Source organism: Pan troglodytes, chromosome 7, assembly GCF_028858775.2.
Source record: "Pan troglodytes isolate AG18354 chromosome 7, NHGRI_mPanTro3-v2.0_pri, whole genome shotgun sequence".
Classification (NCBI taxonomy): Eukaryota; Metazoa; Chordata; class Mammalia; order Primates; family Hominidae; genus Pan; species Pan troglodytes.
The window spans coordinates 69,952,909-69,967,388 of record NC_072405.2 but is presented as its reverse complement, the minus strand read 5'-3'; the positions used below and the strand labels follow the sequence as shown (position 1 = coordinate 69,967,388).

Here is a 14,480-nt window from a genome sequence, read left to right as displayed (position 1 = left end):
CACTTTGGATTTGCCAAAGAGAAGTGAACATATCATGTTTTGGAAAAGGGGGAAGGCTGTGGGAAGGAAGCCAGAGAGAATAAACCAAGGTTTGAGGAGTATTAAAAAAGAGATGCCAAAGAGCTAAAAACAGAATTACCATTCAACCCAGCAATCTCATTACTGGGTAAATACCCAAAAGAATATAAATCATTCTACCACAAAGGCACATGCATGCATATGTTCATCACAGCCCTATCACAATAGCAAAGACATGGAATCAACCTAGATGTTCATCAACAGTGGACTGGGTGAAGAAAATGTGATAAATATACACTATGGAATAGTATGCAGCTATAAAAAAGAACGAAATCATGTCCTTTGCAGCAACATGGATGCAAATGGGGGCCATAATTTTAAGCAAACTAACATAGGAACAAAAAATCAAATACCTCACATTCTCACTTATAAGTAGGAGCTAAACACTGAGTACACATAGACACAAAGAAGGGAATAATAGACACCAGGACCTACTTAAAGTTGGAGGGTAGAAGGAGGGCGAGGAACAAAAAACTACCTATTGAGTATTATGCTCACTACCTGGGTAATGAAATAATCTGCACACCAAACCTCAGCAACGTACAGTTTACCCACGTAACAAAACTGCACATGTACCCCATGAGCCTAAAATAAAAGTTGAAAGGAAAAAAACGTAATTCTCGTAACACAAAAAAATAATTAAATAAATAAAGGACACTAGGGAGATAGGTGATTTGCAGTTGGCTAAGCCTCTGAGCATTGCTCCATGTTCCATCCTACCTGGACTAAAAGTTAGAAAGTCATCATTTAGGGTCAAAAAAAGAAAAGAGTTGGAAAAGCAACGGACCTCCTTTTCTACTAAAGTGGCTCAAAACTGTTGGAAGAAGTTGAATCAAAGTTGATATAAAGTCATAAAAAACAATTTAACAGAAAAAAAAAAGGTCACACAATAAACCTTGAATAAAGAGTTAATGAACGCATAAAGTGTTCAGAATGGCTAGACCATAATGACATAGGCATGAAAATGAGAAAAAAACAAAAAATAGATCGCTTTCTGGATCTCTTCCAGAAAGTGAAAAATACACTTCTCTAAATCCATAACAAATATCTGGGTCCTTCAAGGAATCAAATATTTTTAAATAGCCTACAGGACACAAGACTGTAACTCTTCCTAAGTGAAACACTTGAGGAAGGTAGCTCTTGAAGTATCTGGGTTGGCTGAACATTGATAAACACAGTACATTGATTGTAATCACTGGGCTGCAGTGATTTATAAAAAATAATTCCAAAAATTGATTTTGGACATGTCACAAAGCTCAAGAGCAAGACTTCTCATTCTGCCAGAAATCCCCAGCAGAACTGAGAATAACGTTGAGCTGTATTAAAATGGTAGCATAAATATTACTTTGTTTGATTAAAATTTAAACAAATTGTAATGAACAGATACAACGGCTCTTTTAGACTTTATATTGACCACATTTAAAGATCAAACAGCCCAGCAGGAGTATATGACTTTCAAGCACTCTCAAAATTAGTATTTTGACTAAGATTTTTTGAACTAATATTTATAGAATATTTATGTAACTGGGGCAACTTAATATTCTAAACAATGACAATTCTTCAAAGCATTGCTCTAAAAGGAGGAATTTATAATACATACACTATTAGCATTTCATAACTGGCTGATACAAGATAAATTTTGATGTAAAAATCTGATGATCCCTAAAGAGAGGCCTTCAATATGATTGTTATAATGACTCATTAATAAGCCTGTGAAGGGCATAACCAAGCTCCATGCACATGCCATTTTTTAATGATTATGGTCAGAAGTAGTATTAATTACTTTTTTAAAGCACAGAAATACAACTGGTAGACCAAAATAGAACACTGTCCCCTGCCTGCTAGCCCAGTGCCCATCGCCTCTATAGTACCTAGAATCCCATCCACTTTGGGGTCTATTGGGAATGTGAGTAATCCTGAAAACACAGGTATATATCCTGATTCAGAATAATAGAAGCTTCTTGATGTTACATTGCAATGGCTTTTCCAAAAGATATTCCAAACATCTTTTGCTTATTACAGATGCTCTGATATGCTGCCCAGCCACTGAGAGGGCTGCCAGAAAGTCCTCAGATAACAGCTCCCTTTGGAACCTCTAGCTGAAGAGAACCACTTTGCCCAAGTTTACTACCTTTTCCTAGGACAGCCAGCACACAGTGACTGAGCGCTGTGTGCATATAAAGCCCTGACTGTTAAGTCAAACTGCAAATGCTCATGCCGGCTTCAGAATGTCCGAGGCTTCACTGGAGATGACTGAATCCCAGCTTAATTTCTCCTACTGTCCAACTTTCTTCTGTAGTAGCTTCCCCAACAGGTGTTGACCCAAAGAGCACTCCCTAATAAATCTTTGGCATGTTAGTCACATCATAGTCTGCTCCCCAGAGAACTCAAAGTGTAACAATTAGTAGTCAACAACCCAACGTGTAGCAATTACTAATCAAAGTTCTCCTTCAACAACTGTCTTTATGGAGAACTAGGAACCATGGTAATAGGACTAAAGCTCCAGGTTCTGGAACCATGCTGTGATGCAACGTGCAGGATTGACCCAGAATGACCTTCTATTCTCACTGCCTAAAGATTGGGCTGTCTGGGAGGGGCCCAACCACCTTGTCCCTGCAGGAGGTATTGTATTACCCATTTGGTGGTGGAGATGGGGGAGGGTGGGGAAAGGGGGGAGGGTTTCATAACCCAAGGCCCAAAATTCTCCAGAGGTTGAGAAGCAGGTAATCCTAGACAAATGCTATAAACAAACAGCTGAAATCCCAAACCAGATGGCCTAGCACCAAATTGGACTGCTTATTTCCCCTGACAAGGCCACTTTCTCACACCTACGCTAGAAAAGGCGGGATGGCAGAGAGAGCAAGTTCTCTGCACTGGAACACAGGATCTCCCTCCCTCACAACCTCCCACATGTCCAAAGGATGGCTGGCTTCTTCAGGTCTCTCTGAGGGTGCATGGGAGGAAGGAAGTATGTGGCTTTTCTTCTCTCATTGATGCTGGCTGCATGTGGCTTTTCCTTTCCCTATTAAAGTCTGCCAGTGGTGTTGGAATTTATCTTGAATTTTTGTGGCTAACAAATGGACACCTGTATTGGGCCCTCCTTGCACAGTACTGCTGACCACAAAGGAATGAACTCTGCTTAGTACCACTTATGGCTTTTTCAAGACATCAGAGGGGTTAATGGCTACCTGAAAAAAGTTGCTAGGAGAGCCAGTGGTAGATTGACCGGGGCATCTGAATATCCCAAAACCAGAGAGCAGATAGCCTGAAGTGAGAAGTTTTAAGTAGCTGGGCAGAGTTGACCATCCACTGTGGGCAAGAGCAGAATTGTCTTCAGTAGCCCTGAGTGCTTCCTCAGCATGGCCAAGTCAACAAGCTAAAAAGCATGGGATGGTGGAGCCCCTATCCTTGATGAAGGAACTGTACCCCAGCTCAGCTCCCCAGGGACCATGGGCTTCCTCTCCATGATAGGCGGGCTGTTCCTTAACCAAAGCCATAGGACATTATGAAATTCATCTTGGACCCTGGCGTGTGACAACTGAAGGCCCAAATGGGACCCAAGTTGCCCCTCCAAAGGTCTTCTAGTATTTCCCACAAGAATAGCTTTGATTTATGTATAGCATTACCTTTTAAAACACATTCGCATGGATTAATTCAGTAAGATCTCAGTAGGTTCACATCAACCTATTGAACTTTTCAAGGGACGTATTAAGTAATCCATACATTTTCAGGGAGAAAAATTGGAACATAGGGTTGGATAAAGGACATTTTTCTTACTGATTTAAGAAAAAAAATGTATAAAGGGCTAGAACTTGAATCACAGTTACTTGCACATGTAATAAATTATCTTTTTTAAAAAAGGTAAGATTACATGCAGCTTGTACAGAAATTCCTAGAGATATGGTCAGCATAATTTAAGCGCATGATATAAGACCTGAAGCTTACTTTAAAACTTCCTTTGATAAAAGCTTTAAAGAGAGAGAGATCAGATGTTCAGAGGCTTAGGTGAGAGGAGGTTGGAGAAAAGGAGTTAGAGCTAAGAGGAAGTGACTGATGGAAAAGAACACAGAAGTCTATGATTAGGCAAGGCAGGATGCTCCATGTAGTCTGTACATTCAAAAGCAATTTTACAAATGTCCCCCAAATACACTATATGATGTAGCCACCCAGGACAATGTGGCATCCCTGGAACAATGTGGACTTGCTGTTTCTTTTCTGAAATGCCTGCCCTACTTCTCCTCCTCTGGGAAATAGGATACATTTCAGTAAAATAAGATCCATTCAATAAATACATGCTTATCAGAGGCCCACTACGTGCCAGATATTTGCTGGGGGCCAAATAGGAAGAAGTCATAATGTAAGAAACAGACCCACCAATTATTTCAGTGGAGTGTAATGGATGATTGAAATGTGTCCTAGTCTTGCACTTTGAAGAGCATGAGTAATGACTACTTGATCTGAGAATGTCATATTTTGCTATATACATAGCTGCCTATAACTGCCATCTATGGGGAGAGGGTCACTCCATAGAGTTAATCTGCCTATGAAATTAAGAAGGGACATAAGTTTTATCTATACTGATTCAAAATGTCTCCAAACTATGCCCTTAATTTGTTATAGTAATAGTAATTTGTAATAATGTGTCACCAGAAAGCTAAGCAGCATTGCCTTTCTGAGTTACTTCTCATAGAATCCCAGATCCTTAGAAAGTAGAAAGAACCCTAAAGACTAACCATTCTACCCTCCATGTAGCCCAAAAACCTCTTCTCCAAAATCCTCATAAGTGGTCATACAAACAGGAGGTAATTTCATCTGCTTCCTTTGTTTGCACTGAAGTGATCCACTTAAGCGCAAGCCCGGTAGCATGTTACACTCTTGGAAGTAGTGATCTGCAGGGTGCATTTCTGGGGCACAAAAATGCTTCTGAAAGCCCCATGCCACCCCTGTATATGACATGATCATAAAGCAGATGTTTCCTAGTTTTAATTTTTGTGAACTCTCTGATGGATTAAGCCGAACATCTTGGAGCTTTATTCATTATTGCTACAGAGGATAATTTGTGCCTGGGGTAACAGTAATTTGGAGTTATTAATGAAAATGAAAGTTAATTTTAAAAAGCATCTAAAACTCTGGCTGAGGCAAAAACATGGAGTACTCAGATGAATTTAATCCAAGTTTCCTTTTTCCACTCCAAAGGATAAATATTACTTTGGTTGCGATAATTTTTTTAAAAGTATGTTGCCACACATGGTCTTGTATTGCGCATTCATTGAACATACCTGCAACCCTTCAATGGCCAGTTTAAGGATTGAAGGTGTCAGTTTGGAGGCTTGTTTGAAGGAAAAATTACTCCAGTCTATAATTAAAATGAAGCCATTTATCTGAAGCTCCGGATCTTCGATTAGGACTTCCAATAACAGCAGGATGGCACGAAGGATGTCTGTGAAGGAGTTCCTGCAGCCAGAGCAGAAAGGAGAGCTGTGTGTGAATATGAGCCGGTGATAGCACGTTGCGTGCAACAGTGCTGGCCTCCGCATGCCACTGCTCCATGAACCCAGCCTGGAGGGTCACACTTGCGTCCTGTACCCAAAGGGACTGAAAATACATTTGCTAAACTTCACAGCAATAATGCTTCAAGACTTGCAGGTTAGACACCTCCCTTGGCTCTGCACCCCAAACTTAATGAGATGTCCCTCTTCTGTGTTCCTGTGGCTTTCCATACCCTGCTTCCTCCACAGCCCCAATTGCATTTTGTTGAAATGCATCCCTTACCCATCTTTCTCCCTCACAGAGCTCTGATGTCCTTGAGGGTAGGGATTGCGCCATAATCATAGTTGTTTCCCCAGTACAATGAATCATTGCTGAACAAATGAGGTGAGGCCTCAATCAGAGGCGTTTATTTTGATGAAAGCTCTTTTATTTCCTTTGTGTTTAAAAAATCCTGCTAAGAATGTAGAAACATTCATGCCATTGATGCTATTTTTTAGCTTCAATTCTTGGATAGAGAAAAATAAAACAGGAAGTATGACTTATTTTCAGTGAAGGTCTACAGAGTGTGATTTGGGAGGGAATTCGCTTTGAGTACATCAGTAACTATGACAACAGGCAGACCTGAATACAAACTAGAATGACAGCTCTCCAGTTCTGTGTGTATTCCTCCACATCATATATGCCCATTTGCCACGTGATTTTTGTTTTAAATAATTTTCAGACATGAAGAAGTGATGGCAAATTCACTCTATTTCACTCAGTAAATTATCTGAGCTATAAATCTAAGATCTTAGAGGATCTCTAGATTCAGTGTTTTTCTTTGGTGAGCAGGAAAATATGAGCTTGGATGGCAAGTGATGGCAAAATCTGCTACTCCCCCTAAGTTTTCCTTAAAATCAGAAGCCAAGTCCTCTTGTGAAATCAGTGTGAAACAATCAGATTCTTGAGCATTCCAATCTGGTTCAAAGCCAATGACTCCAGATTAGAAATCAGGAAATCTGTGATAAAAATGTAAGCCAGGGCCGGGCGCGGTGGCTAATGCCTGTAATCCCAGGACTTTTAGAGGCCGAAGCGGGCAGATCACCTGATGTCAGGAGATTGAGACCAGCCTGGCCAACATGGTGAAACCCCGTCTCGACTAAAAATACAAAAATTAGCTGGGCATGGTGGCAGGCACCTGTAATCCCAGCTACTTGGGAGGCTGAGGCAAGAGAATCGCTTGAACCCAGGTGAAGGTTGCAGTGAGCTGAGATCGCGCCATTGCACTCCAGCCTGGGAGTTGCAGCCAGCCTCTGTCTCATAAAAAAAAAAAAAAAAAATGCAAGCCACTAAGAATATACTAAATGCCTGGTATAAACTCAGTGTTATGCCTCATGCTTAAAGATATAAATTAGAATGTCCTATTTCTACTTTCAAAGGACTCTTATTTTAGTTGGGGAGGGGTGGTAGATTAGCAACATGAAAGGAATCAATACAATTTGAGTAGTCAGGGAAGAGTTTATGGAGGGATGAAGGCTCGGGATAATCTTGAAGAATGGATAGGAATTTTATGGATAATTGGGAAAAGGGGGAGCAAGACTTTTTCAGGAGAGAGAAGTCACACAGATGAAAAATAAAGATATTAGCCCATTCTGTTTCTGTATAGTTCTTCTTACTAAAAATCATTTCCTTATATTAAGCCAAGATTTTCCTCCTTCAAATCCACCCAGTGGGGGTAGTTCTGCTATATAGAAAAAACCCTCAAGTCTCCCCACACCACACACTTTCAACTATCTAAGCATGGTGGTCATGATACCCTACATAATCTCTAGATTAAAAAAAATTGTAACTTTAACCTTTTCTCATAGAAAATGGTTCTTAATACTCTTTTTGTCATTATGGTTTCCTTTCAGATATATTCCCTTTTAATTTTTAGAGATGTCCTATTCCTGTTGTTGTAGAATAGGTTTTCATTGGGACTTTGTGTGCTTTTGTTTTTCCTTTCACATCAAAACAATTATCCAAAGACCCAAGTCTTTTTCAGAGATACAGCTTTGTATTGGAAGCAAACATTGATTTAAGAGGAACAAGGGAGCAAAGATTATGAATTTAGGCAATTCCAAATGGAAATGCCCAATTGGTAAACCGGAAATGATCATTAGGGCATCAGGGAGTCTGAGTCGAGATAAGCTTTCTTAGGAAGAGCATAAACACAGAGAAAGTCAGGATGGAAAGGTTAAGCCTAAGGTAAAGCTTACATACAGTACTGAGGTTGAAGGAGGAAGAATTAAATAATAAAAGGGGAGAGGATCAAGGTTCTGTTAAAAAAGAAAAAGAAGAAGAAGAGAATGTTTCAAGAAGCAAGGGTATGACAGATTGCATTACTGTGTTACTGACACCAATTCTTCACTTATCCCTGTATCCACACACTAGCTATGGCCTCCTTGAGGATACAGTGTATTTTTTGTCTCTTGTTCATGTGACTCGATTTGACAGTAAACATTATTAGTAACTTTAACCACTGGCACCATGACAGGATGCCAATTCCAAGCCTAGCTCTCAAGAGACTTCAGATGTTACCACTGTTCTCTTGCCCTTCTACCGTTGCTATAGTAAAAAATATGCCACAGCCAGCATGCTGAACTGTGAACTAGGGTGAAAGACACACAGACCAGTGACTCCCCAGCCAACTAGCAGGTTTTCATTAGAAGTAGTGCTACCTAGTTGAACCCAGCCTAGATAAACTGCAGCTACCCACAGGTGCATAAGCAGCAATAAATGATTGCTTTCTTAAGCCACAGAGTTTTGAGATGGTTTGTTACATAGCAATAGCTATCCAACACCAAAAGGTAGTTAACAAAGTCAAATGAAGAAAAAAGATCAAGGAGAATAGGAAGATCAAGAAAGATCAAGAAGAATTTCCCAACAAATACTCTTTTGGGGGTTGTGGGAGAGCACTTTTAGTTGAATGGTGAAGATAGAAATAATTAACTTTGAAGATCTTAAGCAAATTACTTAATCTCTATCTCATTTTACTCCTTTAACTACAAGCTGGCACATCTTTTCAACTCATATCCACACTTACCCACTCCAAGAGAAAATACTGAGCTCTGCCTGGAAACCATTCTATGCATTTTGGAGACCACAACCTTTATTGCAGCACAGGCACTGGCAGTGAAGGAAATGTTATGTTCCTGGGATGATCCCAGGAGAAAAGTAAAAGGTTTATGGACTTCATTACAGTTTCCAAATGTTTGAATGCTTTACTTTTCCAGAGAAACTGGGCAGGCAGGAAAGAGTTGCATGGACTGTGTCTTGAGTCATGAAGCTTTGCCAGCGTGGAGGAGTGTAAGCCTACCTCTTACCTTAGCTGCAGTCATTACCTTGATTTCCTTAGTTCTTGGCTTCCTTGTATGAATTTCCTTGTTGTTTTCCTCTTCGCTTTTTACAACACCCTTTGACTTCTGGACTCCTAGCTTTTTAAAATTTAAAATGGCTATCAGACTTAATAATTTATGTAGATACTCCACCCTCAAAAACATGGAGCATAACTCCCCACTCCATAAGTGAGCTGAGCATTGTGGCTTCCTTCAAAGAGTACAGTATAGAAAGAGGAAGAAGAGTTACTGTACAGTGGAGAAACGCTACCTCAGCCAGGTGATCCAGCTCAACCTAGCCAGTGATACATCATGTTGACTGTATTTATTCTTCCTAAGGTGATGAAAATGGCACTTGACCTCTATGATCTCCCTCCCAAATAAATATAACCCAAGAGTAATCATGAGAAAAACATTAGACAAATTCCAATTGAGGGACATTCTACAAAATACCTGACGGGTACTGCTCAAAATTGTCAAGTTTATCAAAAAACAATGAAAGTCTGAGAAACTGTCACAGCCAAGAGGAGCCTAAAGAAACATAAAGACTAAAGGTAATGTAGGATCTTGGGTGGGATCCTGGGACAGAAAAAGAACATTAAGTAAAAACTAAAAAAAAAAAAATCCAAATAACGTATGGACGTTAATGAATAACGTATTAATAATGGTTCATTAGTCGTAACAGTAACACTGTACTACTATAAGCTGAAAATAATAGATGAAATTAGAAGGCAGGACATAGGGGAAGTCTCTGTACTGTCTTCACAGTAATTGTGTAAATCTAACATTGTTGTAAATAAAAAGTTTATTTTTAAAAAATAAATGCCTTCTAGAGTTTATAATCTGCCAGAGTAAATCTTCATAAATATTCTAACAAGGATCCTAAGCAAACCAAAATGGTCATAAGCAGTTCACCTACTTTATGCAAATTGCAGAAATGAGAACAGAAGACATTTCTAGAGTTTCTTCATTCTACCAAATCATTTACATTTATATATGGTTTTACTCCAAAAACTCAGGGGGAAAATTTTTTTGATTTATTTTATTGCCTGCAATCACAATTCTATCAGAGTATTTTAGCACTTGTATCAAAATGAACTAACATGACAAATGGATATTTACATTTCTTCCACCCTTTTCTATAATTTGCATAGCATTTATACAGTCAGTTATGGATATTAGTTTTGGATTAATTATAAGTTCAAATGTGATAATGTATGTGAGAGGACTATGTGAACTGCAAATTGCCAGTGAAATGTAGAGAACTCTATTAGCAGAAAATAGAAAACTTAAATTTTTTCCCCATAAAGGATTTTATACAAGTTAGGACTTAGTAAATGTTTATCTACAGGGGTTTCATCATTATACTGTGAGCAGTTAGAGATTATGAATAGTGACTCATTTTTAGGTTCTACTGTTGTATATACGAGTTATGCACCTGAGGCTTTAAAACCTAAGTCAACAGCACCATACAAATGAAATACTAAATAGTGGAAATTAGTAAGTTCTTACCAATGAGAAAGTATTCAAATTTCAAGACATGGCCCATTTGTGCTTTGAGTTTTTAGTGGAGATTCCAGAACTTGATCCCAGTGCTAGACTCATAAGAAAAATAAGGCTATAAGTGATCAGATAACCATGTAAAGATATGATGGAGTTGAAGGAGACATTTTTTTTTAGAAGGAATAGGAGGCAGCCTCTTAGTCAATTCTGAAATCACAGGGCATATTCCTATACTAATTTTTTGTGCTGCAGCAAGACATCTATTACAGACAACCCACAAAGTGGGAGAAAATATTTGCAAACTATGCAACTAATAAAGGACTACTATCCAGAATCTACAAGGAACTCCAACAAATAAGCAAGAAAAAGACAAATAATTCCATCAAAATGTGGGCTAAAGACGTGAATAGACACTTCTCAAAAGAAGATATACAAAGGGCCAACAAACATATGAAAAAATGCTCAACATCACCAATTATCAGGGAAAGACAAATCAAAACCACAATGCAATACCTAAACTTACTCCTGCAAGAATGGCCATAATCAAAAAAATAAAAAAATAATAGTTGTTGGCATGGATGTGGTGAAAAGGGAACACTTTTACACTGCTGGTGGGAATGTAAACTAGTACAACCACTATGGAAAACAGCATGAAGATTCCTTAAAGAAATAAAAGTAGATCTACCATTTGATCCAGCAATCCCACTGAGTATCTACTCAGAGGAAAAGAAGTCATTATAAGAAAAAGACACTTGCTCACGCATGTTTATAGCGGGATAATTTGCAATTTCAAAAATATGGAATCAGCCCAAATGTCCATCAATCAGTGAGTAAATAAAGAAAATGTAGTATGCCATGGAATACTACTCAAACATAAAAAGGAATGAAATAATGGCATTCACAGCAACCTGAATGGAGTTGGAGACCATTATTCTAAGTGAAGTAACGTGGGAATGGAAAGCCAAACATCATATCTTCTCACTTAGAAGTGGGAGCTAAGCTATGAGGATGCAAAGGTATAAGAATGATACAGTGGCCGGGCGCGTGGCTCACACCTGTAATCCCAGCGCTTTGGGAGGCCGAGGCGGGCGGATCACGAGGTCAAGAGATCGAGACCATCTTGGCTAACACGGTGAAACCCCATCTCTACTAAAAATACAAAAAATTAGCCTGGCGTGGCGTCGGGCGCCTGTAATGCCAGCTACTCAGGAGGCTAAGGCAGCAGAATGGCATGAACCCAGGAGGCGGAGCTTGCAGTGAGCCGAGATCGTGCCACTGCACTCCAGCCTGGGCGACAGAATGAGAGTCCGTCTCAAAAAAAAAAAAAAGAATGATACAGTGGACTTTGGAGACTTGGGGGGATGGATAGGAGGGGAATGAGAAATAAAAGGGTACACATTGGGTACAGTGTACACTGTTCAGGTGACAGGTGCACCAAAATCTACTAAAGAACTTATCCGTGTAACCAAACACCACCTGTTCCCCCAAAACTTTATTGAAATAAAAACAAAAAATAAAATTTTTTTTATAAAAAAACTCTTTGCCCAGTTCTGTCTTTAAACCTCTTGACATCACACTTAATATGATGATTTGACTTTGGAAATTTCTTAAGGTCCACCACAAACCACAAAGTGGTTTTGCAGATGATTTTTGCCAAATATCTATGCCTTGGTTATAGGTGCAAAAACATTGCATCCCACCACATGTCTTCCTCTCTTCATCCCATTTGAAACTTCTTCCAAAATTACTTCCTAAAATAACTATGATGTGGTTCTTACAGTTTCAGAGTGTGCTTTGCCTTTCCTCTGATAATGATGTCTAAGCCAAGGTGGAGAGGCAAATGTGCTCCTTCTGTACGTCTGCTGATGTATTTTGACCTCTAGACTGGGGAAAAATCCTCCTTTGGCAAACTGGCAAAAGGGCCTGTACTTGAGAAAGGTGATTGGGCTTAACACTGTGGATCTGCCACTCACCAAACATGCAACCATCCATACAAACTGAAGTTCAGCAATGGACAATTTCCTGTTTCTTACACTTGTAGGGTTATCGCTAGCACTATCCAAAATAATACGTGTGAAGGAGCCTCCTATCCCAACAGGAGGCAGTATTTGTATTTACATGAATTATAGAGATATCCCTCTTAGTCACTGTTTTCATGATGATGATGGTAGCAGGACAATAGGGAGTGTGCAAATTTTAATTGTTTTGTTTCCAGGTGAGCTTATTTTCTCCTCTTCTAGGCCTGTGGGTCTTTGAAAAACTGTCTAAAATGGGAATTCACGTGAGACACTCTCTTAAATGATTTGTAATAATTCTTACATAATTCAGGTTTTAGCTGAATGTGTGCCATCATGCTCCTAAGCAAATAAATCCTTATTTCTCAGTGAGGTAATCAAGGAGAAAGAAAAAAATTGTGTTCTGAAAATATGAGATTCAAGAAGTGTGCTAATGAAAAATGTTTGGCTTTGCTCTAGTAGAATTAATATTAGCAAAAGGTTGTATTAAATTTACTACCCTGAATCTTGGCTGGAAACTTAAATGAGACAATCACTTTTCTCAGCAAAGTTGGTCACAAAGAGAACAGAAGCCTGGATTTAACTCCATCTCACATAATTTGATGAGGCTCACGTTCTCAAGAAGAAAAAGGAAGGATGGAAGGGAAGAAGAGAAAAGCAAAAAGGAAGAAAGATGGGGAGAGAAAGAAGAGGGGAGGGAGGGAGAGGGAGAAGAAAAGAACAAAAGGAAAGGAAAGGAAAGAAAAAATCCTGCAAGCAAATTTTCATCTCTTTGAATTTTATCTTATTTCAATCAGTACTGGAAACTTTTGGAATTGTGTTAGCATAAGAATATAATTCTCTGAAATACCAGAATAATGAGTTGTCTAACTTATTATTAATTGTAATTCAAGAATACTTGGCATTCAAAGCCTCAGCATCAGATTTTTAGAAATAATGTATTGAATACTATTATATTCAAACATCTGATAACACACAGGTGGAGTTTTAGACAGGGAGCCAGCTACATTATTTCATCTGCTTCTGAATTTTTGGTTCAGTTCAGTTCACAGATGCTTGACTAAGAATAGTGTTTATTTTATAAAAACAGCTAGAGTCATTGCAAATGTGTGTCTCTCTAGCAAGTATGGCAACAATATATGGAGAGAGTTTGGGGACTGTCATCCTCTGCCCCAGTCCACCCCTATCTGACCAATGCTACTGAGGACAAAACACAAAGGGTAATGTTCTTGTCCAAGAACAAGGCCCTGATTTTGAAATAGTATAGAGAATATTGGACAAAAACAGTGAAGACAATATTCTCTCAAGTACAGCATGGAAATAAGAGCCCGTGTTTCTCCAGACCACTCCTGGCAGGCCTATCCATCTCTGGATGTAGACACTAGAGTGCAAAGCATTCATATCCACCACTTAAAATGACACTGAAACTAAAGCTTTTAAATTCCAATCTGCCAGGATATTTTTTCATTTGTGTTTCTGCGGAGAAATAGAGTATGTATCACTGCGTGTGTGCACGTGCAATAACTCACCATTTACAGTTAATTTCCCTAGATGTTGTCTTCCCTGTAGTTCTTTGATTTAAATAAAGCAGTGGTTTGAATAAATAAAAACCAACATTTTATCACATTTGGTCCAGGTGCTTCTGTATTCTCTCAAAAATTGAAGAGAATGAAATCAGCATCAAATGCATCTATTTCTTCACTTCAAAATTTAATGCAATTTCTTACTATTCAATGTCTTCTTTTAAAACTGTTGAAGTACCTGCAACTGCAATAAGGAGTCAGGAGGCATTTGTTCAAAGATTTAATGATTCTGTACGTTGTGGAAGACACAAAGAGAAAAAAGTAATTTTACTTTCCTGCCAGTAGATGGAAATCAGTAGGAGACAGTAAAATATATGTACATGGGAGGCAATGAGGGTTTAGAGTTTGGCAAAGTCTGATTTAAATCCCAGCTGTCCTATGTAAGGTTAGCAAGTAACTTAATCTCTGTGTGGTTTCATTCCCTCATCTGTAGGAGGAGGATCACAGCACCTACA

At 38.9% G+C, this 14,480-nt stretch overlaps 1 protein-coding gene and 1 long non-coding RNA gene across 5 annotated transcripts in view; one reads left to right on the top strand and one right to left on the bottom strand.

The window, feature by feature from the left end:
- CLVS1 (clavesin 1) overlaps nucleotides 1–14,480 on the bottom strand; it is a 440,705-nt gene that overhangs the window by 123,906 nt on the left and 302,319 nt on the right. For all 4 annotated transcript variants that reach the window (XM_063817147.1, XM_016959515.4, XM_063817146.1 and 1 more), the window contains one exon: nucleotides 5,358–5,532. In XM_063817147.1, coding sequence (XP_063673217.1) covers nucleotides 5,358–5,532 — 175 coding nt within the window. The remainder of the gene's footprint in view (nucleotides 1–5,357; nucleotides 5,533–14,480) is intronic.
- The window catches only part of LOC107976324 (uncharacterized), a 34,197-nt gene continuing 22,319 nt past the window's right edge, over nucleotides 2,603–14,480 (top strand). Inside the window, exon 1 of the long non-coding RNA XR_001720198.3 lies at nucleotides 2,603–2,700. This is a non-coding gene — a long non-coding RNA (uncharacterized LOC107976324). The remainder of the gene's footprint in view (nucleotides 2,701–14,480) is intronic.